We start from the raw sequence: 21,488 nt of genomic DNA on the forward strand, positions 1-21,488 counted from the left end.
TCCCTCAGCTTATCGCATGCGGCTTAAATTGGTGTGATAAAAATGAGGAAATGTTTCTCATTATTTGACGTTTCATTTTCCAATGCAATGCACTTTTGAGAATAAAAACACCCTTCTCCATGTTTCCTTGTTGACAGCCAAATCGAAAATCAAATGCTTCATTTAAAACAAAAAACAACAACAAAAAAGGGGGGGCTGCCCAACACCAAATGCTCGTTCGTCCTCCGCCTGTATTTTCCTGCCCTTTCCCACAAATCTTCTTTGATCTGCCACTCTTGTTGATTGTTCAAAACAATGTCTATAGGACCATCTTGAGATATGATGGAAAAAGGAGACAGGGTAAAAGAGCGAATATAACAAGTATAAGAAGGAAAGAGAAAAAGAAACGTCACAACCAAAACAACTCGGGCTATGCCACATCTGGTAACCGGACGGCTATGTCACCCGACTGTGTTATGTATCTAACCCACGGCAGGGAAGGGTATTGGAGCTGGAGAGAGCACGTTAGTATGTGATAAGGCAGGGCGAAACGATCGACACGCGCATATGGAGTTTCGTACCTTTGGTTCTGTAATCTTCAAGTAGCGGACCTGGATTCCACTGGTAGTGAAATACGGAATCTCAAACTTGACCTGGATCGGCCGCTTGGCGCCCTTGCCTGGTGCACCCACGCCGCCCATGCTGCCGCCAAAGCCGCCCGTCATGCCGCCACCGTGCTCGTCGTCACCACGCACACTCGGCAGGCCCAGCTCGGCGCGCATCAGAAACTCCTTGTTGCCTCCAAACTGTTTGATCTTCCAGACGATGGCGCTCTGCTCGGGCGCGTAGTGGACGGTGCCAATGTTGGTGCGGAAGCGCGGGGAGTCGGCGTCGTCGGGGACGGGCACGATGATTTCGACGTTGTTGGCGGTGCTCCTCCGCTTGAACTGCGCCTTGGCCTTGAGCATGTACTCGATGCGGCTGCCGCTGTGCGACTCGACGACGCACTCGACCCAGATGAGCGGCTTGACCTGGGTGTTGAGGCGGTAGGACATGAGCTCGAACTCGCCGTCCGGTGGGATAAAGGAAATGGTGCGGTCGTTCTCGAAGCGCGACAGCCGCACGCACTGGTGGAACTTGACGTCCTCCATCTCAATGGCCTTGCCGCGCGTCGTGCGGCCGGTCGTCTCGAACATGACCTTGTCGTTGAGGCCCAGGCGCAGCTCGGGCATGCCCGACAGGTAGCACTTCATCTTGATGGACCCCAGGATCTCGGAGCGCAGCACGTTGCCGTTGGCCGACACCAGCAGGTTGAGCGACTCGATGACGTCGAGGAAGACCTCGTTTTTGCGGTAGCGGATGCCCTCGGAGCGCCAGGAGACGGCGTTGGTGACGGCAATGGGCGGACGGGCCTGGATCTCGAGCTTGTGGGACTCTTGTGTAATGTACTCTTGCAAAATCTTGCTCTCGGTGGTCTGCGGGTAGCCAAAGTCCATCATCTCGTCGAGCAGCTCGTAGATGATGACAAAGTTGTCGCGAATCGACTCCTCCTCGAGCGCCTTGAAGTACTCGGTGAAGACGTCGACAATCTTGTGCAAGAACAGCAGGATCTCGGCAGCATTGGTGTTGCGTTTGGTGAGGGCGAGGAGGTAGAGGTTGTTGTGGCGGATGTAGAGGTAGTTGATGCCTTCGTGGGAGAAACACGGAGGCACGGCGGACGACTCCTCTTCGGCCTCGCTCAGCAGCACCGGGAACTTTTCAACGGCAGACATGGGGATGTCACCACGGTAGTTGCGGGCCAGGAGGGTCTTGCCCTTGAGGTCGAGGAAGAAGACGGCGGACGCCATGGTGGGCAGATGGCAGGCAGCGCCGGGCCGGAGAGGCGGCGTCGCGACGGCACAGGGGCCGATTTAGGAGGAAGAGGGGAGAGGAGGTCGATAGACTTGAGGCTATTAATAGGGAGTTCAAAGGAGATGCACACAGGACAGTCGGACTATATTGTAATTAGTCTGGCCAGCTTGGGAACAGAGCCGTCGACGATGGTCGTTGAAAGTCGGGTTCCGCATACGAGAGTTGTGGCCACGATGCGGTGACGTTTGGGCCTTTGTCGTCAAAAGGGGACCCAAGCAGCTTAGTTTGGTGATGGTTGGCGATGGTTGGCCCTTCAGCCCACTTCGTGTCTGTCAAACCAACCAGCCAATCTGCCGCCACTTGCTGCTTGCACCTTCCCCCCTGGGGCGGCCAGGCTCCTGCCCACAAGAAGCCCCTCGACCCCTTACCAAAACCATCAAGCACGGACTCCACCTCTCGGCGCCGGATTAACGTCTGAGCGGGTGCAATGAAGCTGTACACGTGACGAGCTGTGCTTGGCAGGAGACAAACCCGCCTGCATATATTTGAGGCCAGTGAAAATCTTTGGCTTTCGTCTCTTCTCCCTCTCTTTTCTCCTCAACGCGTTCTCTAGACAGTGCAGTCCTTCTTTTCACCGTGCGACCTGACCAAGCATTTTGCGTGGTTCAAACTGCCTGCGGTCGTGGATGTAGTCTGCGATAATGCAACGCTGAGAAGGAGAGAGAATTTATTTTCAAACGGTTCCATTAAGAGCTGCCTGAGCATTTACACGCTGTTTTGCGTCCGTTGCTTCGTGCGGCGTCAGAGGAACCGGACATCTGAACGAGGACGATGATATAATACTTTGAAAGAAGAGAGGTCTTTGGTTCCTGACTCCGAGCATCGATAGCAAGCATCGGGACATGACTGTCAATCAGATGCGACTCGACGCACGTGGACCTCATCGGCGTATCGCTGGCCTGTATTACAAGTCATCTTATACCGATCTGCATCGCATAGTCAGAAAGGTATCGCCATCACGATAGGGCCACGCCCGCAAGATAGCTACGAATGCAGCTCTACCACGTCAGCTCCCGACGGAGTACATTTCACGTGCCGGCGCCACCATTGCCCCGTCTGCGTTGCGTTCCGTTGCAGAGCAAAGTCCTGCCGAGAAAAAACCGACGCGGCCACGGAAAAGGATCGAACCGAAAGTCCTCGTCTCGATGGCCCAACCAGTCTCAAATGCTCCGTCCTTCGATTGCTTCTGGCAGGTTGCACCAGCACAACGGCGTAGCATACTAATCACGATGTACGGCATATTCTCTGCACGGCGTAATGCTCTGTGCCGCGTCTCTCGCCAAGCGCACCATAAAGCCATCACCTGGATTCAGCATAACGCAGAGCATAAACGCCGCTTCGAGCCGTTCTCTGTATGCTCCTTGATTCGGCTGCATAAATGGGGAAAACCTATATCACGGGTAGGTGCTCCGCTGTTTGGGTCTTGATGAGCTCATTGTTCCCTCATTGGCTTTTACACAGATTGGTGTGCCCGGCATGTGAAAGTACTTGGTGGGAAAAGGCAGGGAGCGGCAACACGGGCTATTTGGGGGCTCCGGATGTTAACTTACACATGCCGGAGGCAAAATGGGCGTACAGAGCACACAAAACCTGCTCCCCTAGGTGGCCCCCTGCTGAACTTTGAGAGGACGTTCGATCGCTGACTAGCTCGTGTTGACATGCTCATGGGGCTCATTGTGGGCGTGGCTACGCAACTAGCTACACCAGCATATTTTGCATGTGCTTTGTTCCCTGTGGCGCATTTACTGTGGATGAATACCAGAGTGCTCTTCTCTTCCCTAGTTGCTGATCTGGCTGACAGAATCCCCCCGCCTCTTGCCCTCTCTCCGCCGGCAGATTGGCGCCTGTGGACAAAGACAAAGAAGGCAAATGCGTCGTCGTCTTATCGTCTCGTCCCTTGCGCCGTAGGTCGCTGTCCACGGACTGGCTCAACTGAGGATGGAGCGCAAAAGCGAGAGGCGTAAGGGCGCGGTGCACGCATGACAACGTTGGGTATCATTGCTGTATTGATGTCTGTCAAATGGCAGCCGTGCTTCGCTCCTCAGTCCGCATCTCTCGTATCACGGAAAGCACCTAGCGAATCCGGAAGACGGCCGTGTGTTGTCCGTTATTTGGGTGCTTTTCTCGTGAGATCCATCGTCTAAGACGCTGAAAAGAGGGCAGACTGGTACTGGATGCGGGGCGTCGTGTGCTAGCGGCCCGCTATCAGTTTTGTAGGTGTGTAAGAACTTTGTAGGGGGCTACATGGCGGCCAAGCAGTTTCCTGGCAGCCTGGGCAGGCACAAGGAGATCGTGTTCCGGCAGAAACAAACACAATACGACAGATTGACACAGCTCAAGTGCCTTTGCCAGTGCTTGCACCGTAGCGCTTGAGGGCAGCTTGCCGGACAATCCGATACGGACAGTGCAATCTTTGCGCGGTAATCTTACCGCTATTACGTTTTGGTTGGTAGATGGCCGACTTCTACCACAAACTCTTACCTTTACAGCGGACTTTCTCACTGCTCTCGGCGGGCCAGGGTCCCAGCTCGTGTCAGATGGTGCTGTTACTCATCAGTACGCTGGACCATCCGCCACCAGAACGTTACAGCAGGCACTTTTGGGCGAACGGACCTTCGTCAACTGCGGCGCGGGCCCCACATGGGAAGCCGTTGGCACTTGCCGGCTTCTGCTGTGTCTGAGAGTCTGAATAATAAGGGATGCTTAGCGACGAACTGTTGCGCCTGCCCTTTCAGTGGCGTTTTGTGTCCTCCGTCGCATCCAAGGGCGTTTGCACATGATAAAACGTAGTCAAAGAAACGGGAAAGAACTGCACTTGCCCCTCGCTGAATCCGGCCTAGTGCCCCAACACAAATAGTGAGCCCGGCTACTGGATTTTGGCATCTCCGACCGCAGACTGCCAGGCCTGGCCATCCCCTGCTGCCCTGACACCCCTAGTCGGGGGGCCACAGCGCAGTTGCCCCCGTTTTCGCCAACAAGCCCAAGTCCAGCGCAGGCCACGGCAAAGCGCCCCAGGCAGGCCCACCTTTTTGTGTCTTTCCTTTCTTGTCTGGGCGTTTGCACGTGCAAGTGAGAAACGACACTCCCAGATTGGGATTGGGTCCCAGACAAAGCCCAGACCCGTCAAAATGGGGGCAGAATCCCCCTCTTACGAATACAACCACCACCACCGTTGGCTCTTTCCTCGTGGCTGCCCTCTCTTTTGAACCCCGTCTTGTCCCAGTTCCTGCTCCCCCATTCGCACCTTCTGATTTTCTGTCTCAACGAGCAGGAACAGCAGTCAAGAGAATCTGACAAAATAGGGTGTCTCATCCTCGCGCATTCCTGCACCCTCACACCTCCAACGAAACTGCGAAGATTTACGATTGACGCCGACGACTCTGACGCTGTGAGCGGCTGGGCGCTTCGACTCATCTCCAGGCCCTGTAATTTTCAACACTTCCTGTTTGGTTCGACCTGCACAGACAGAGCCTCAAACCTCGGTCTGAGCAGAGGAATATTATAGAAACATCATCGAATTCCCTTTTGACGACGCGGCCAACTTATATTATATTTCCCCAACGTCCCGATTGCCTCGCCGTCGACCTCAGCTCGCTGGCTGACGCCTACGGCGTCCTACCTCGACTCGTTTCGGACAAAAGATTGGGGACGCATTGTCATGCTTTGCAATACGAGGACATCTACCCGGCTGCTCGTCTAGAACCCCCCCCCCCCTCCCCCCGACGACAACGTCAATCGATAACGAGGCTTGATCGCCCAACGACCTTACTTGCCCTCCTGCACGATCGACGAGATACCTCTTACCATGGCGCCCGCAAACACCGCTATCAGTGATGTCGCCCAATCTGGGACCGTCGACTTTTTGCCAGTCGACCGGAAGGTCCGCGGCGAATTGCCTTCCTACTCGCCGCCCACCTACTCAACACAGAAGCAGACCCAAGAGACACAGTGGACACCACCCCAGACATCACCAGATGTCAAGGTGCTCCCGTTTCGCGAACTGAACTCCGAACTCCCTCCCATCCAGACCGCAGAAGCCAAAGCCCGCGAGCATGGCGAGTCACGGCATCGCACGTTGCCGTCCATCTCGTCCGTGACGGGATCCGTGACTGGGTCAGTGACGAGTGCGGCCGACTCACCTGCTGAAACGCCTTCGGCAGCCGGTGCTTCGACACCTACCTTGACCAACCACTGGCCAAGCCTCAACCCTTTGACCGCGTACTATACCCCCGGCCACATCCAGTCGTCCGCAGAATCACCTCTGCGGATGGATGTCGACGCAAGCAGCACGAGTACCGGCCCTGCCGGAGCGACGACGCCCGACCGGTACCAGGACGTCCGGGCGGCTAGCGTCAGCTTGGAAGACCCAGATGTCCGGATGGCGGCCGAAGCGCTCGGCGACCTGCGTGCCGACTTTGTCTCTTCGCCCCCCGCCCGCTCTTCGCCTCTTCCGGGCAACAACAACAACAGCAGCAGCAGCAGCAACAGCAGCAACACTTCTGAACCCCTCTTCTCCCTCCTTACAACATCGCACCCTCTCCTCGCCAAGACCATCGAGGGGACAACGTCAGCTTATAATACCTCCAAGAACTTGTCGCCGCGCTTCAAGTCGGGCGCAGAGTACGTCGAGGGCTACCTGACGCCCATTGGAAATACAATTGGCTCTGTCAGCCGGGTGACGGGAGTTGAAGGTGGTGTCCGGTGGTTCCTAGGAGGCCGCCGTAGGCACCAGCACCCCACGTCCGGGGAAGGCGAGTCCAGCAAGCCCAGCTTTTATAAGAGACGCAAGGTGGATCTCCGGCATGGGCGCACGACCAACGTCGCCGAGGCGCAGCACGGCCCGACGTCTGCGGCCAGCAAAAACGATACGGGGTCGCGCTCAGATGCTACGCCGGCGCGCGTTGTCCGCACCAGCGCCGAGCGCTTCGACCCCAACGAGGACCGCCGGTTGTCCATGAGCACGGTAGAAACTCTCCCCGCTTACGATGACCACCGGTCGCCGGACTACACCGAATCTGACGGCCCATCCTTGATGCAGATCGAATCCGCTGGCTCCCTGGACAGCATCGCGACAAGCACCGGATCGCCCGCCAACCAACAGCAACAGCAGGCGTGGCAGTCGCGTCTGATTATGTCGACATCCGGTCTCAGTGTCGCCATGAGCGACGAGAGTCTGCGCAGCCTCAAGTACTGCCTCAACTGGCTGCGGTGGGCTAACGGCAACATCGACAAGGTGATTGAGTCGCTGAAGACGGCTGTCGAGCAGTACGATTCGGCACACGCCGCCCAGGGCGAGGGCGAGGGCGAGAGCGAGGATGCAGCACAAGACGGATCCGCCGCCCGCACCGATGCCGCCAGCCAGGCGCAGCGGAACGAGTTGGCCGCACGCATTGCCTCGCTGCGGGGCGACCTCCTGCAGACACTGCGCGGCGCCGTCGACACCGTGTCCAAGTACGCCGGCGGTGCTCTGCCCGACAATGCCCGCGTACTGGTGCGCCGCCACCTGACCAGCCTGCCAGCGCGCTTCCGACTTGCCAACCAAGCCGAGGCATCGGCCGCCGAAGCCAACGGCGGTCGTCCGACCACCGACAAGGAGGTCCGCGAAGGTGCGCAGCGCGTGCTGGTGCTTGCCAAGGAGGGCCTCGATATGATGTCGCAGGTGAGCGGCGTGCTCGATGGCACGATTGTGAGCGCCGAGGAGTGGTGCGAGCGGTTGGGCAAGAAGAAGGCGGGCGACAACCAAGTCTCGGCGGTGACGACACCCGTACCGGCACAGGGCGACCGCGACGTTGTCATGCAGTAAGGTGGACGGCCGTGGTAGTATCCATCAGCATTCAACATCTGTCTTTTTCATTCTAGCGATACCTTGATGCATCAACTTTTGCATCCTTTCGTCTCTCACGTCATTCATTCCTTTCATGTTCTGTGTATTGTTCCTTTTTTCTTCATTCTTTTTTCATTTCATTTCCATTCCATTTCATTCGTCTCTTGTTTTTTCTCTTCGTTTTCACTTCTTTTGTCAAGTCATACCCCTTGGTTGCTGCTCTTTTGTCAATTGACTGGCTTGTGTCTTTGGTTCTGTTGGGTTTGGTTTCCGATATTTTGTCTTTTTCTGGAGCTCGTTGTATCTGTTTCGTGCTTTTTTCCACTAATTGTAAACTTTTCTCTCTTCAATCTCTCGCAATCTCTCGCAATCTCTCGCAGCCATCTCATGCTATTATGCGTCTTTACCATTTATGCTACTACCTTTTCTGTTATTGGATGCCCCTGCTTTTGCTGAAATGTTTCACCTAGCTAAAAGCAGCTTGTAAGCGAATAGAACGGAGCCAAAAGAAATGACATGTAAACCTATTGTCAAGTCCCTTGATTCTCATCCAAGAGAAAAACACAAAAAGCAATAACTGAAACAAAGGAACTCCACGTGGTGCTGCCCCATTCAAGGCTTCTCTACTTCAAATTCCCTTTGTTTTGTATCCGCACCGTAAACCTGTCTTCACTCCACTCGCTAAGGTTGCTTTCAGCCTGGCATGTCTTGGCTCTACCCACCTTCTGCTTAATTCGATTGCATATTCACTCTTTGTACGAAATACACACAGCCGCGCTGTAGCTCAGGTACCCCGTCATGAAACCGTCGTATCTCGCACGTCGTATCTGTCGACCCTTTTCACTTCGGGTCCTTTAGTGGTCTCTTCCTGGTTCCGTTCTGCCTTACGAGCAGCCTCACCACCGTCCACGCGCTTCGCAATCGTCACCACTTTTTCTCCCATCGATGCTCATTGTCCACGACGACCAAAGAGACCCAAGACAAACTACCTGTGCCTAGCCTAGTGCAGGGGATGGGGACAACAAAACCAAAAAAGAACGGGAGCTGAAGTTGAATTGACCGTTAATCGGCCATACTGTCTAGACTGGACAAGGATGGGACGAGAATGAGGGGAATGTGAACCCCCAATGAGTGCAGGACTCTTGTGTGATGAGATTTCGACACAAAAAAAGCGTAGCAGTCGCTCCTTCATTGTAGAGAAATGTTTAAGTACCATCGCTCTTTCCTTACGCAGCTCCCCAGAAGTATCCAATTGCGGGCTGTACACCCTTCTGTACACGACGAACGGCATTACCAAAGACTACAACGGCCGTGCTATTCTCCTCTCTCTATCTTTAGCACCGCGTCTGTGCTACGACAGGGAGCCACGATGTCTACGACTGACAAGCCCACCACCGACGCAGCGGCGGCCGCCATCGTCGAGGACGCCGACCGTGTCAGGCTGCCCGGCTTCGGCCTGCCGCACAGCAGCGGCTGGGTGGCTAACAAGGCCAAGTTCCCGCACGCTCTCGAGTCGGAGGGGCGCGGCAAGCTGAGCCGTGGCCTTTTTTTGCGCGAACGTCGCATGCTCGACTTCATGGGCACCATCACCGATAAGCCCGAGTGGGAGCGCAAGGTGTTTGACGAGGAGATTGTGGGCAAGTGGCGTGCCGAGGCCATGGAGATGCCCACTGTCGACGACGACGACGTCTTCATGTCGGAAGACATGTTTGACTATGTGAGAACTGCCTGGCTGTACGCGAACAGCTCTTTGAATTACGGAAAGACAGACAGCCTGCTAACGCCCGCAAGTGTATTGCCGAGCTCCGTGACAAGGCAGAGCGGCTCAAGAAGACGGGGTTCGTGACGACGTTCGACGCCGAGGTGACAATCGTCAAGTCGGACACTGCTGTGTCTGACGAGCTCGCAGCTGCCCTAAAGAAGTGCGTCGCCAAGCTCGAGGACGTGCCCGAGCGTGACAAGGACTGGCACCCCGGCTCCGACGACCAGGTCCTGGATCTGCTGCACCCGTCGCTGTACCCTGTCGTCTTTGGCGTCACGCGCGCCCTGGCAAAGGGCACCGTACCGCTGGACGACTGCGCTGCTTACACAGGCCGTGGTGAGGTCACCGAGCTCTCCGACATCAAGCCTCATAGCTACAACGAGTTTGCCAACCACGAAGACCTGTACCAATGGCTCCCGGCCGACGTGACGCTGTCCAAGGACGGCTCTGCCAGCATTACCAGTTACATCAACAATCTGCACCCGCGCGACCACAAGGAGCTGTATGGCGTGCTCGAAAAGTTTGTGGCTGCGTCGGTTCCTCTCTGGGAGGAGGCCCTCACGCCCTATGGCGATCGCCGTCGCATTGAGCTTGGCTTCACAAACGACGAGGAGGACTTTTACCTTCCGGATGGCATCGTCTACGAGATTCCAGGCGAGGACGGAGAGGACGCCAAGGACTCCTCCGAATTCGACGACGAGGAGTATAAGTACACCGATGAGTACCAGGAGTGGTGGCATGAACACCGCGTCCTTGAGTTCCGCGAGCCAAAAGAATATGTGCCCTTTGACAAGCAGACCGAGTTGGTCGAGCGTGTCCACCTAGCGCCCACGGTCGACACACCCAGCCCGTTCCCGAAGGGCCTGCAGGTCATCTTCAAGCTGGCCAACATCCACCTGACGCCGGAGAAGCCATCATACGGCGGAGGCAGCTGGCACATTGAAGGCACGCTGTCTGAGCGCATCTGCGCCTCCGCCCTGTACTACTATGACGAAGAGAACATCACGCCCAGCCAGCTATCCTTCCGCCAGTGCATCGACGAGGAAGACATGATGATGATCCCCGCCCAGAGCATGTACGCGAGTCTGTTGAGCTACCTGGGTATTGACCAGGATGGTACGGCGGTGCACAACCTCGGCAGCGTGCTCACGCGCCCCGGCCGCCTCCTGGTGTTCCCCAACGTCCTGCAGCACCGCGTGGGCTCTTTTGAGCTGCAGGACGCCACCAAGCCGGGCCACCGCAAGATACTGGCCATGTTCCTCATCGACCCGAGCCGCCGCGTGCTCTCGTCGGCCAATGTCCCGCCGCAGCGCAAGGACTGGTGGTCCGAGTACGTCCACGAGACGCCGGCGCTCTCGCGTCTGCCGAACGAGCTGTTCTCGCACGTCATCAACCTGGTGGACGAGTTCCCTCTGTCCTGGGAGCAGGCCGTAAAAATCCGTGCCGACTTGATGAAGACGCGCAGCGCGTTCACCAAAGACCAAGAAAACGAAATGAACGATGTAAGTTCACCCCCTCCGAGGACCAGACCCAACCAAGAGAAGTATGGAATACTGACACGCTTCAGCACACTTTCTCATTCTGCGAGCACTAGAACGGCGACGCTAAGGTTGTGGTCATGACAATTCTCGGTCGAGGGAGCCATAATTCTTTGGGCTTCCGACTTTGGTGTGTTTTCCGATATTGCTGTCTGTTTAGTCTGAGCGTGTGGAATTATATTATACATACTTGCATAACAAATGGGTGCTATTGAACCGGACGCCGTGCTTGTCTGCAGATGAAAATGTGGTATGTCAAGGGAGTCGCGAAAGGGAGGACATCATATGGATGGCAATCGAGGGCATTTACATAATATATTACCAATTTCATGACTTTTAGCAGCAATCCCAAATCCAGCCTAGCGTTTAAGAAAGCTTGCCCTAGCACGTGATGAGTCCATTGCCTCGAGAAAAGTGTGACCAAGTGCCCTTGCCCCACTTCTTCACGCCCTTTCCTCTGCACTTGAGCTGCAAAATGACCACCAAAAAGTGCGGAACAAATTTTTTGCCCTGCAAAAAGAATTGGGGCTGGCGCCAAACGAATCCTAACCAAAATAGACGAGTGTGAAAAAAGTGCTTCCCGCTTCTCTCTCCCATTCCCCCCTTCGTAATTCCTCTCATCGACAACCAACGAAGTCAACGGATTTTTGACAAAACCCACGACAACAGCGAAGATGCCGACTCGTTTTTCCAAGACACGCAAGCACCGCGGCCATGTGAGCGCCGGTAAGGGTCGCGTCGGCAAGCACCGCAAGCACCCCGGTGGTCGTGGTATGGCCGGTGGCATGGTACGAACAATCCCGATTCCAAGACGATGAGGCGAAGGAGACGAAGTCGATGAGGAGAGGGAACGATGCTGGAAGGAGACAGCGACAGTAGAAAGGGCCAGAGGTCTGCGTTTGGAAGAACCAGATCGCATGTGTCCCGTCTGTGTCGAAAGAGCAGGCGAACAGAGGACTGAGAAAGGCGGACTGGATGGGGCATCGAATTGAGACGACGAAATGCTGACCGTCACCTTCACAGCACCACCACCGTACCAACGTCGACAAGTACCATCCCGGTTACTTCGGTAAGGTCGGTATGCGGAGATTCCACCTCCTCCGCAACCACCAATGGAACCCCGTCATCAACCTGGACAAGGTACGTGCGAACAGGCAACAAAAGCCATTTGGGAAACTCGGACTCGCCAATGGAAGCGACCAAGAAGGAAAGAAGGAAACGAACACACAGCTAACTGGCAACTCCACAGCTCTGGTCCCTGGTTCCCGAGGAGACCCGCGAGCAATACCTGTCCGGCGAGAAGAAGGACACCGCCCCCGTGATCGACCTGCTGCCGCTCGGCTACTCGAAGCTGCTGGGCAAGGGCCGTCTGCCCGAGATACCATTTGTTGTCCGCGCCCGCTACGTCAGCAAGCTGGCCGAGCGCAAGCTGAAGGAGGCTGGTGCCGTTGTTGAGCTGGTCGCATAAAGTGGTTGATATCTTCTTTTTTATAATGGGATGCATCTTCTTTTTCCCCTTTGTCCTTTTCTCTTTCTCTCTCTCTCTTGCTATGGGGGAAACAACATCAAAAAAATAAAACGGACGACAGACGACGAGCCGTTTCTCCAACCAGACAACCATGACACCACAGGCGACACAAGATGCGTACGCGTTGGCTGGCTATACTGGAACATACGACCAAACTGAACACGATATTGCATCTGCGTCGACCTCGGATACCAGACGACGGGAGAAAGGGATGATGAATATGCCCAGACTCCCCTTTGGATGTACCATAGTGCTGCGAATTGGGGAAAAGGGTCTCAAAAATGGGATTTGGCGTTTACCGCGAGAGAATCAACAAAAAAAAATGAGAAAATTTTGATCATCCCTTGGCTGTATGGATGCCGTATCCCAATAGTTGCTCATGTCGGAATGTCCCGTGCTCGATCTTGCGTAGGGCTATTACCATGTCGATCCTGTTTGAAAAGTATTGCTCTCGGCATTTTTCACATATAGCATCGACTTGCAACGACCACATATATCGGGATGTAAAGTTATTGATCAACAACCGTACTTGCTTAAATGAAGAGGGTATTGGACATTGAAAAATCTAAAACGAGGATGCAAAGATGAGTGAAGAAGATGGAGGCCCAAAGTCAAAACTATAAACAAAAGCCAACAGGAAAGGATTTGGGAGAAATATCAAACACCAAGAAAAGGTGAAAAGGGGGGGGGGACGTAAAAACAAGGACAACAAAAGCCAAACGTCCTGTATCGTTCCCACCGAGAGCTGAGATTTCGTAACTTTCATTTGCCAGATAGAAAAAAAGGACAACAAAACAAGAACAGTGAACCTTTTTCATAAAGTCGTACCTCACTCGGCAATCACCTTTTTCCCGAGGTTGTCCCCTGCCATGGTCCTTTCCGTCCTATCGCGGGAACCATTGCCCCCCTAAAACTCGCCGTCACCGCCACGGCCAACGGCAGCAGCGGTCCACAACCCGACAAGGCCCCACCAGCTGACCTTCCAGCCACGCCACAGGCCCTCAACGCCCTGGCCCTGGCGGAACACGGTCTCGGCGACCTTGGTGTTGGCGCCGCTGGCCTTTCTCTTGGAGTTGGCCTTTGTCTTGTATGGCGACTCGCTCGTGGTCACGGCGGATGTGCCCTCCTCCCAGACAATGTGCGTCATGGTGCCGACGACGCCCTTGTAGACGCCGAGCGGGAAGATGGCCTCCATGGGGGTCATGGTGAGGGCCGCGCCAGGCGCCTTTGCCTTCAACACAGGTCCCAGGGCGCGGACGTACTCGGGCGAGCTCACAAGAGCGGCCTGGCCGCGGCGCAGCACCGTCTCAATGGGCAGCTTGACAAACAGTGCAAAGGACGACGAGCAAAACTTGGCAATAGAAAAGGCCATGGGGCTCGCATCCTTGTCGATCATGAAGCGGGTGCGCAGCACGAGCGGCGTCGACAGGGTGAGGACGGGGTGGATGAGAGAGTGCAGGATGGTGGGCAGCACGAGGACGGGCGAGCAGACGTAGGAGGGCAGGCTGCGCAGGAGGGACAAGGCGCGCCGCGGCTGGCGGCTGGTGGGTGTGATGATGAGGCGCGTGCGCACGAGGTCGAGCGGCGACAGGATGAGGCCGGTGGCAACGGCGGCGGCGGCAGCCACAAAGAGAGACGCCCAGGGGTAGGGCGAGGCAACGTCGATCAGACGGTCGACGTCGTCCTTCAGACCCAGGTCCGGCACGTTGAAAAGGGCGCAGAGCAGACTCCGCGACCAGTTCTCTAGAAGCGACTGCACCACTGTGTAGAGAAAGGAGGCATTGGTGCCCTTCCAAACGCCCCACGCGCCTTCTTTTTGCCACAGCTGCGAAATGACCTCGAGGATGGAGTCGGGCTTGGTGAGGACCAGGTGGTTCTCGGCGAGAACCACAGATGCCCCATTCATAGCAGACCCGCCAGGTGTCCTAGCCGTACCACCGGGCGAGGTCGCATATGGCGATGCAGCACGGCGCCTCTGAGCCGGCAATGGGTAGAGAGGAGATGACGTGTTGGGGGCGTTGGAGGTAAAGTAGCTGGGCTCGTCGGGATCGGAGTCGTCGTCGGCAAAGTGGTTGCTGAACTGCACGTAGAGGAACAGGAGATCACGTTAGCTGGCAGACCGGAAAGGAAAATGAAGAGGGAAAGGGTGAATTGAAACGCACCGGGTCGTCTGCTGTGCTGCCATCATAGCCAAATGACCGCTGCCGGCGGCCGGCCTCTTGCTCGGTATTGACCACGGGCGTCGGCAGGGCCGATTCGGGTGCCAAGACATCTAGCGGTGCTTGGCTGCGGACTTGCAGAATGGTCTTTGCAACCTCGAATGGCTGTGCCATCAGCACGGATGTGTAGCGCCAGAGCAGCTCGTCAACGACATCCCTGGCAGACTGCACGACGGACGGCGACGGCTCAGAAAGGTAATCCTTGTAGTCAAGATCGGCAAAAATATCGCGCGCCTTGTGCGAATAGGGCGAGGTGCCGTTGCCGTGAGGCAGCTGGCGGCCATAGGATGGAGGAGACGCAGCGTTTGCAGTCGCGTTGGTGCTTAGGTCGTAGAGGTCGTCGCCAATGGACGGTGGGATATAGTAGGGCCGCAGGGGGTTGACCCCTTCGCCGTGCGACGCCATGTTGGCCGATATTGTATTCGATGTGCAATTGATGTCGTCTGTCTTGTCGGCGGATGGTTGTGCCTCAAGACATTGTCGACATATCAGCTTGTTTTGAGGTGTCGAGATGCTTTGTTTGGCGGCGATGCCCACCAAAAAGTGTTGGAGTAATATGGTCTGGCCACCGCTCCTTCCTTGCTGCCCCAGAATTATGTCATTAAAACTTTGCTAAAATAAAAAGCTAATTAAAAAAGTGCAGGCGGTAGGAGGGGCACACATGCCCACGCCACCGTTTGCACCTGCCATCCATGATCATAAGTCGGAGATAAAGAGCATGTGCCCAGCGAAAGACAGCGAAAGGGTTTCACTCACAGGCGCCACGAGGCGGCTGGAACACCTAAATTTACAGCGCCGTTAGGCAGGAAACGGTTGGTCGAAATTGCCCTGCCACTATTGGCTGGAAGACTCCTGTAAAACCCGCGGAGTAGCGAAAACAGGAAGTAAGAAAAAAAACCGATGCTAAAAGTTGATTGATGTCGCCTGTCACGTCGTATTATCTGTTGGTTGACAGCTCACTCCATTCTGCAAGGGATTTGCATATTGTCTGTTGCTGTTGTACAAAACGACGAGAAAAATAAAGGGAAAAATAAAGAGCGAAATTACGGTGAAGAAGACAGAAAAGGAAGGACGGACGCAACGGCGGACAAATCCTCTGCTCTTTCCTTTAACAGTGTCCCGAGTCAGAATTTTGAGCCAAATCCAACCGTCTGCAGAAAGCGACTTCGGCTGACGACGGCTCTTTCCTTTTTAAACTGCTCGACACACGCCACGACCCTTGCTTCTTCCAAATCTTCCTCCCTTTTTCCGTTCACAACCTCTCCCACCATGACAAGAGCACGATTGGTTTCTCATGGCGTCGCCCGCTTCGCCTCCGGCCCTTGCGCCTTCTCGTCGCGCACAGCGCCGGCTCTGCGCCAGTTCAGCTCTACGGCCCGTCCGGCACCGAGATCTCCGGCACGCACACTGGCAGCGTTTGCGAGCCTGTGTGCCTCGCCACTACGACAGAGCAGCGTTCAGTGCAGCGCGCGGCCCTTCTCGTCCAGCGCCGTCCGCGCCCACGGCCATATCCACAAGCCGAAAGAGGGAGAGGAGTCAGTCTGCCCCTCCCAATGCCCTCCAGAGATTCCGGGCCAATTGAATTCCCCTACTGACTCTTCAGACTGTACGTTACATTTATCGACAAGGACGGCGACGAGCACAAGCTGGCCGTGGCGGCCGGCGACAACCTGCTCGACATTGCACAGGCACACGACCTTGAGATGGAGGGCGCGTGCGGTGGCTCGTGTGCGTGCTCGACGTGCCACGTGATTGTGGAGGACGAGGCGTACTTTGACAAGATGAACGAGCCAGACGACGACGAGAACGACATGCTGGACCTGGCGTTTGGGCTGACGGAGACGAGCCGGCTGGGATGCCAAGTGGTGATGACCAAGGACCTGGACGGGCTGGTGGTGCGTCTGCCGTCGATGACACGGAACCTGCAGGCGAGCGACTTCCAGGCCAAGTCGGCGAGTGGGTAGTGGACAGTATAAGAGAGAGCATTGTATATGGATATGAATCATGTAGACCCCTGGTCATTTTGTCGGTTAGAGATGTCTGGGGCCGATCGGATGTCGGTTGACAGCGGAGGAAAAGCATTTGTATGACTATAGAATACCCTGACGATTAGGAAGCGACGGGGGCAGGCCCGTGGACAAACGCAACTCATCCAGGAAACAAAACCAGGAATCAGGAACCGGACAGGACGAGCAAAACGAAATCAAACGAAACCAAATGAATGAATAAAACCGTCATGCCTGTATTCCATGCATGCATGCATGCAAGATCTTTATGAGAACAACAGGAACTATGCAAAATGGGAGAATTCAAAAACAAGAAGAAAAAGAATAAGAAATAACAGAAATAACAGAAATAACACCGGGAGCATGCTACGCCTCCTCCAGACCTCCCTTTTTTAACCCACCACCGCCCGACGCGATTAGGTCCAAGAAGCCCTTGCGGCTCATGTCCGTCACCTTGGCCTCGCGTTTGTCCATGCCAATTATTCCCTCCGCCTTGGCCTGCTTCCTGGCCTGTGCAGCCTTGACTTGCGCAGCGCGCACCGCGTTGAACAGCTGCACCACACCGCGCTGCGCCACCTTGCGCAGCCGGCGCTCCGTCGCCAGAATGGTCGTTGTTGTCTCACCCACGGTGGTGTCGACCTTGTCAGCGTCCGCACCTTCGACCTGTGGCCGTGCCGTGGCAATCAGCACGTCCTTGACACGTCCCCGCTCCAGCGCGGCACGCTTCTCCAGACGCATCTGCCGACGGGCCTTCTCTTCCAGGCCGGCATCGACGACACGGCGGCTCGACTCGCGGGCGTCAGCACTGCGGGCCAGCACGGGATCCGCACGGCGGGTGGACGACAGTTTTGTGCCGAGAATCTTGGACAGGGAGGTGGCAAAAGTGGCCGGGTCGTTGCGCTTCGACTTGGGCGCGCCACGAGCGCCGTCGCCGACGTTGTCGCTGTCGTCGTCGCCGCTGCCATAGGCGTTGTCATCCTCCTCATCGTCATCGTCGTCATCGTCGTCATCGCCCTCTGAGTCGGTTGGTGCGTCTCGTGCGGCAGGGACGCCACGTTGTGACACTGCCAGCTTGCCCTTGGCTTTGGTCGGACTCGTCTTCTTCGGCTCCTTCTTCTTTGTCTTCTGGGCGCTGCCGCCGTCACTCAATGAGTCGAGCGAGTCACTGTCGTCTTCACCGTCCTCACTGTCGTCGTCCACACCGTCAAGGTCCATCTCGTCATTCTCGTCCGACGTGGCTCCGTCGTCGGCCAAAGCATCCAGGTTCTCTTCGTCCGAGTCCAGCAGGTCGACCGCCTGGAAGCCGTCTTCGCTGCCGTCATCGTCGCCTCCCTCGAGTCCCAGACTTGTCGGTGCCTTGAGGTCGTTGTTGTCATTGTCGCTGTCGCCGCCCTCGATCGAGTCTGAGTCGCTGTGGTAGGCACTCTGTTGCCGCTTCCGCTTCTTCTGGAACCGGTCGTTCTTTAGCCGGGAGGCCTGGACCTCGTCGCCGCGCCGTTTTCTTGAGACCGCGCCAGACATTGTGTGTATGTGTATGTGTAGTCGTGAGAGAGAAGTGCCTGAATTGAATGGAATTAGGTCGAGTCGTCGCTGTCTGCTCGGTGCAACTTTCGTTTTTACGCGATTTGATGGTACACGGGCTGCTGTAAACTTTTTTTTAGATAGTGTAGATACAGACGGCAGAATCCCGCCCAAAGTTCTGTAAGCGGCTTAGGCGGTGTGCACTCTTTCATGATGTCTCCACTTTTATGTCACTGCTCCCAACGTCGACGCAAAGCAGGTCGCGACTTCCTTCTTCACAATATTTTGTTTTGATATATTTGGAAAGAGCAGATTCCTGTTTAATTTCAACGCAATGTCTTCTCCAGGAAACGCGACTATATACAAAAGCTGTGGCGATTTGTCAAGCGCTACTTCGGAGCCCGTCAAGAGAAAGGTCAAGTTGGCCAAGGTCGGCGCGCCCAGCAGCGCTGCGAGGAATGACAATGCCTTCACTGCTGTGTCTTTGGTCTCATTACCCGTATGTCGTGCCGTTCCGCACAAGTCACGACAATAAATCCACAAGATACTTTGGTATATGAAGAGATAACGAGTTTAGTGGAAGAGTTGAAGATTGAAAAAAGCAACATATTTGTAATGTCAATGGGATGATACGGGGGAAATAAAATAAAAGTTATTATTTTTCGTGTATGTAATATCTTTAATTTCTGTAAATTATATTAGATTATTTCTGATTTGTTATAACTTAACTTATAAAATATTTTCCCAGTCTTTTGCTTCGACCAACTCCATACACCATCTCTCCCACGTTTTTCTCTTATACTATACCATTAACATATGTTGAAAAGTACGTCTTCTACTTTAAGAGAGGTTTCATCCGTCTGGTCATTAATAACGTGTTGTATTTCGTAATCCTCCACCATGTACCAACGTCACCAACTCGACTTCACTCACTCAGCAGCAACACAGAAATACACAAAATACATTAGACAAATATAGACCAGATATCACCATGGCCTTCAATACGTCTCACGATGACCTAAGAAAGGTCAGATGAACAGCAATGCATCAGCGCCCTGGGCTGGCTGTCGTATCATCTCCTCAATATCTTCTTCCCATCTGCTTCCCGTGCCATTTCGCCGCACATTATATCCGTTCACGGCTTGCTCCTGTCTAGTGTTATTATCTAAGTGGACCTACCAGTCTATTCATACGTCAATATGTCTGAAAATATTCCCTCCGGCGACACGGCTGCTGAACTGCAACCGTCGATTGCAGCGTCCAAAACCAGCAACATTATCACTATGCGTCCTTTGTCGATGTTGACCTCAGACGCACCGATAACGGTAACGAGAATGGCGAACCTGTCGATGCGCTCGGCCCCTATCCCACAGAGGAGGAGCTGAAGACTCTCCGCCGCATCTCTGACAAAATTCCCCTCAGCATCTACACCATGACGGTCATCGAGTTCTGCGAGCGCTTCTCCTACTATGGTGTGATGGTCGTCGTCACAAATTTTGTGCAATGGCCGATGCCCGCTGGATCTCTCACGGGCGCTGCTCTTCATGGCCAGCCGGGTGCCATGGGCTTTGGGCAGCGCGCCGCGACCGCTATCACCACCTTCAACGTCTTCTGGCAGTACTTTATGCCCCTGTTTGGAGCCTATGTCGCCGACACCTACTTGGGCCGCTTCCGGACCGTGGCTCTGGCGCTTGGCATCGACATCATCGGCCACGGCATCCTGCTCGTCGCTGGGCTGCCGCCACTCCTCAAGCAAACGCCAGCCACGGGTTCCCTGGCTGCCCTACTCTTGAGAATGCTCATCATCGGCGTCGGCACGGGCGGCTTCAAGCCCAATATCAACCCGCTGGTCGTCGAGCAGGCCGTGTCGTCCCACATGTTTGTCCGCGTATTGCCCAAGACGGGTGAGCGAGTAATTGTCGACCCAGCCGTCACATCGTCGCGCGTGTTCCACTATTTCTACATGTTCATCAACATCGGCGCTCTCTTCGGCCAGGCCGGGATGGTGTACGCGGAAAAGCGCGTTGGCTTCTGGCTGTCCTTTATGCTGCCGACCTGCATGCTGTGCCTCTGCCCGCCCATTGTGCTGGTCGGCCGCAAACGGTACGTGCGTGTGCCGCCGCAAGGATCGGTGCTGAGCAAGGCTCTGCGGCTGTTTTTGCTGGCCAACCATGGACGCTGGTCCGCCAACCCCGTGAGAACCTACCGAAACCTGAATGACGGCACCTTTTGGGAGCGCGTCAAGCCGTCGCAGATTGCCGCGGCGGACCGCCCGAGCTGGATGACCTTTGACGACGCCTGGGTCGACGAGGTGGCGCGTGGTGCCAAGGCCTGCGCCGTGTTTGCATGGATGCCCTTCTTCTGGCTGTGCTACAACCAGATGACAAGCAACCTGATCTCGCAGGCCGCCGTGATGCGCCTGGACGGCGTGCCCAACGACGCACTGCTGGCCATCGAGTCCGTGTCGCTCGTTGTCTTGATCCTGCTGCTCAACGAGGCCGTCTACCCGCTGCTGCGCCGCTTCCGCATCCACTTCACGCCCATCAAGAAGATTGCCGTCGGCTACGCCGTTGCCAGAGCTGCCATGGCCTATGCCGCCCCCCTGCAGTACTTCATTTACAGGGAGAGTGAGTGCGGCAAGTATGCGTCTGGCAAGCTGCCCAGTGGCGAGCGCTGTGCCAACGTGAACATTAGCGTCTGGGCGCAGGGCGGCGCCTATGCACTGCTGTCGCTCGCCGAGATTTTGATTTCCACGACCTGCCTCGAGTACGCCCAGTCCAAGGCCCCCAAGAACATGCGGTCCATGGTCCAGGCCGTCTCGCTATCGATGAACGCCATTTCGACCGCCCTGGGCTTTGCCTTTGTCGCTCTGTCCTCAGACCCCAATCTGGTCTGGAACTACGGTGCCACAGCCGTGCTGGCCGCCGTCGTAGGTACGGGCTTCTGGTTCACGTTCCGCGGCCTCGACCAGAAGGAGGACCACTTGAATATGCTGCCCAACGGGGTGCTCAATGGTGTCTCACCAGCAGAGATGCAGCAGCAAGCCAACGAGACGGCGAATGAGGTTATTTAACGAGGTGGCGCAGAGCACATGACACTTCAGCGTTTTTGTCCTCTCCTTTTCTCTCTCTCTCTCTCTTTTCAAATGGTTTCACACTATTGAAAATGTATTTGTGTGCCAATAATAGAACCAATAAAAC

The 21,488-nt window shown here is 55.5% G+C and overlaps 8 protein-coding genes across 8 annotated transcripts; 5 read left to right on the plus strand and 3 right to left on the minus strand.

Moving 5' to 3' along the window:
* Nucleotides 1–409: 409 nt before the first annotated feature.
* On the minus strand, nucleotides 410–1,826 carry SPBR_02796 (AP-1 complex subunit mu; the record flags this gene model as incomplete). The annotated part of the gene is made up of 2 exons (XM_040761099.1): nucleotides 410–448; nucleotides 561–1,826. The coding sequence occupies 2 exons, from the start codon at nucleotides 1,824–1,826 to the stop codon at nucleotides 410–412; spliced, it is 1,305 nt and encodes a 434-aa protein (XP_040620386.1).
* A 3,869-nt stretch (nucleotides 1,827–5,695) lies between these two features.
* SPBR_02512 (uncharacterized protein) lies at nucleotides 5,696–7,693 on the plus strand (the record flags this gene model as incomplete). The annotated part of the gene is made up of 1 exon (XM_040760815.1): nucleotides 5,696–7,693. One exon carries the CDS (start codon nucleotides 5,696–5,698, stop codon nucleotides 7,691–7,693), a length of 1,998 nt encoding a protein of 665 aa, XP_040620387.1.
* Nucleotides 7,694–9,083: 1,390 nt separating this feature from the next.
* On the plus strand, nucleotides 9,084–11,070 carry SPBR_02520 (uncharacterized protein; the record flags this gene model as incomplete). Its single annotated transcript, XM_040760823.1, has 3 exons — nucleotides 9,084–9,431; nucleotides 9,488–10,978; nucleotides 11,044–11,070. 3 exons carry the CDS (start codon nucleotides 9,084–9,086, stop codon nucleotides 11,068–11,070), a joined length of 1,866 nt encoding a protein of 621 aa, XP_040620388.1.
* Nucleotides 11,071–11,688: 618 nt separating this feature from the next.
* On the plus strand, nucleotides 11,689–12,482 carry SPBR_03176 (large subunit ribosomal protein L27Ae; the record flags this gene model as incomplete). The annotated part of the gene is made up of 3 exons (XM_040761479.1): nucleotides 11,689–11,802; nucleotides 12,038–12,154; nucleotides 12,264–12,482. The coding sequence occupies 3 exons, from the start codon at nucleotides 11,689–11,691 to the stop codon at nucleotides 12,480–12,482; spliced, it is 450 nt and encodes a 149-aa protein (XP_040620389.1).
* A 967-nt stretch (nucleotides 12,483–13,449) lies between these two features.
* On the minus strand, nucleotides 13,450–15,166 carry SPBR_02644 (mitochondrial fusion protein; the record flags this gene model as incomplete). The annotated part of the gene is made up of 2 exons (XM_040760947.1): nucleotides 13,450–14,622; nucleotides 14,705–15,166. The coding sequence occupies 2 exons, from the start codon at nucleotides 15,164–15,166 to the stop codon at nucleotides 13,450–13,452; spliced, it is 1,635 nt and encodes a 544-aa protein (XP_040620390.1).
* Nucleotides 15,167–16,030: 864 nt separating this feature from the next.
* On the plus strand, nucleotides 16,031–16,725 carry SPBR_03230 (2Fe-2S iron-sulfur cluster binding protein domain protein; the record flags this gene model as incomplete). Its single annotated transcript, XM_040761533.1, has 2 exons — nucleotides 16,031–16,296; nucleotides 16,365–16,725. 2 exons carry the CDS (start codon nucleotides 16,031–16,033, stop codon nucleotides 16,723–16,725), a joined length of 627 nt encoding a protein of 208 aa, XP_040620391.1.
* Nucleotides 16,726–17,133: 408 nt separating this feature from the next.
* Nucleotides 17,134–18,288, minus strand: SPBR_02942 (uncharacterized protein; the record flags this gene model as incomplete). The annotated part of the gene is made up of 1 exon (XM_040761245.1): nucleotides 17,134–18,288. One exon carries the CDS (start codon nucleotides 18,286–18,288, stop codon nucleotides 17,134–17,136), a length of 1,155 nt encoding a protein of 384 aa, XP_040620392.1.
* A 1,199-nt stretch (nucleotides 18,289–19,487) lies between these two features.
* Nucleotides 19,488–21,361, plus strand: SPBR_09116 (proton-dependent oligopeptide transporter, POT family; the record flags this gene model as incomplete). The annotated part of the gene is made up of 2 exons (XM_040767242.1): nucleotides 19,488–19,546; nucleotides 19,600–21,361. 2 exons carry the CDS (start codon nucleotides 19,488–19,490, stop codon nucleotides 21,359–21,361), a joined length of 1,821 nt encoding a protein of 606 aa, XP_040620393.1.
* Nucleotides 21,362–21,488: the final 127 nt, after the last annotated feature.

The sequence above is a fragment of the Sporothrix brasiliensis genome (genome assembly GCF_000820605.1).
Source record: "Sporothrix brasiliensis 5110 chromosome Unknown Cont17, whole genome shotgun sequence".
NCBI classification, from domain to species: Eukaryota; Fungi; Ascomycota; class Sordariomycetes; order Ophiostomatales; family Ophiostomataceae; genus Sporothrix; species Sporothrix brasiliensis.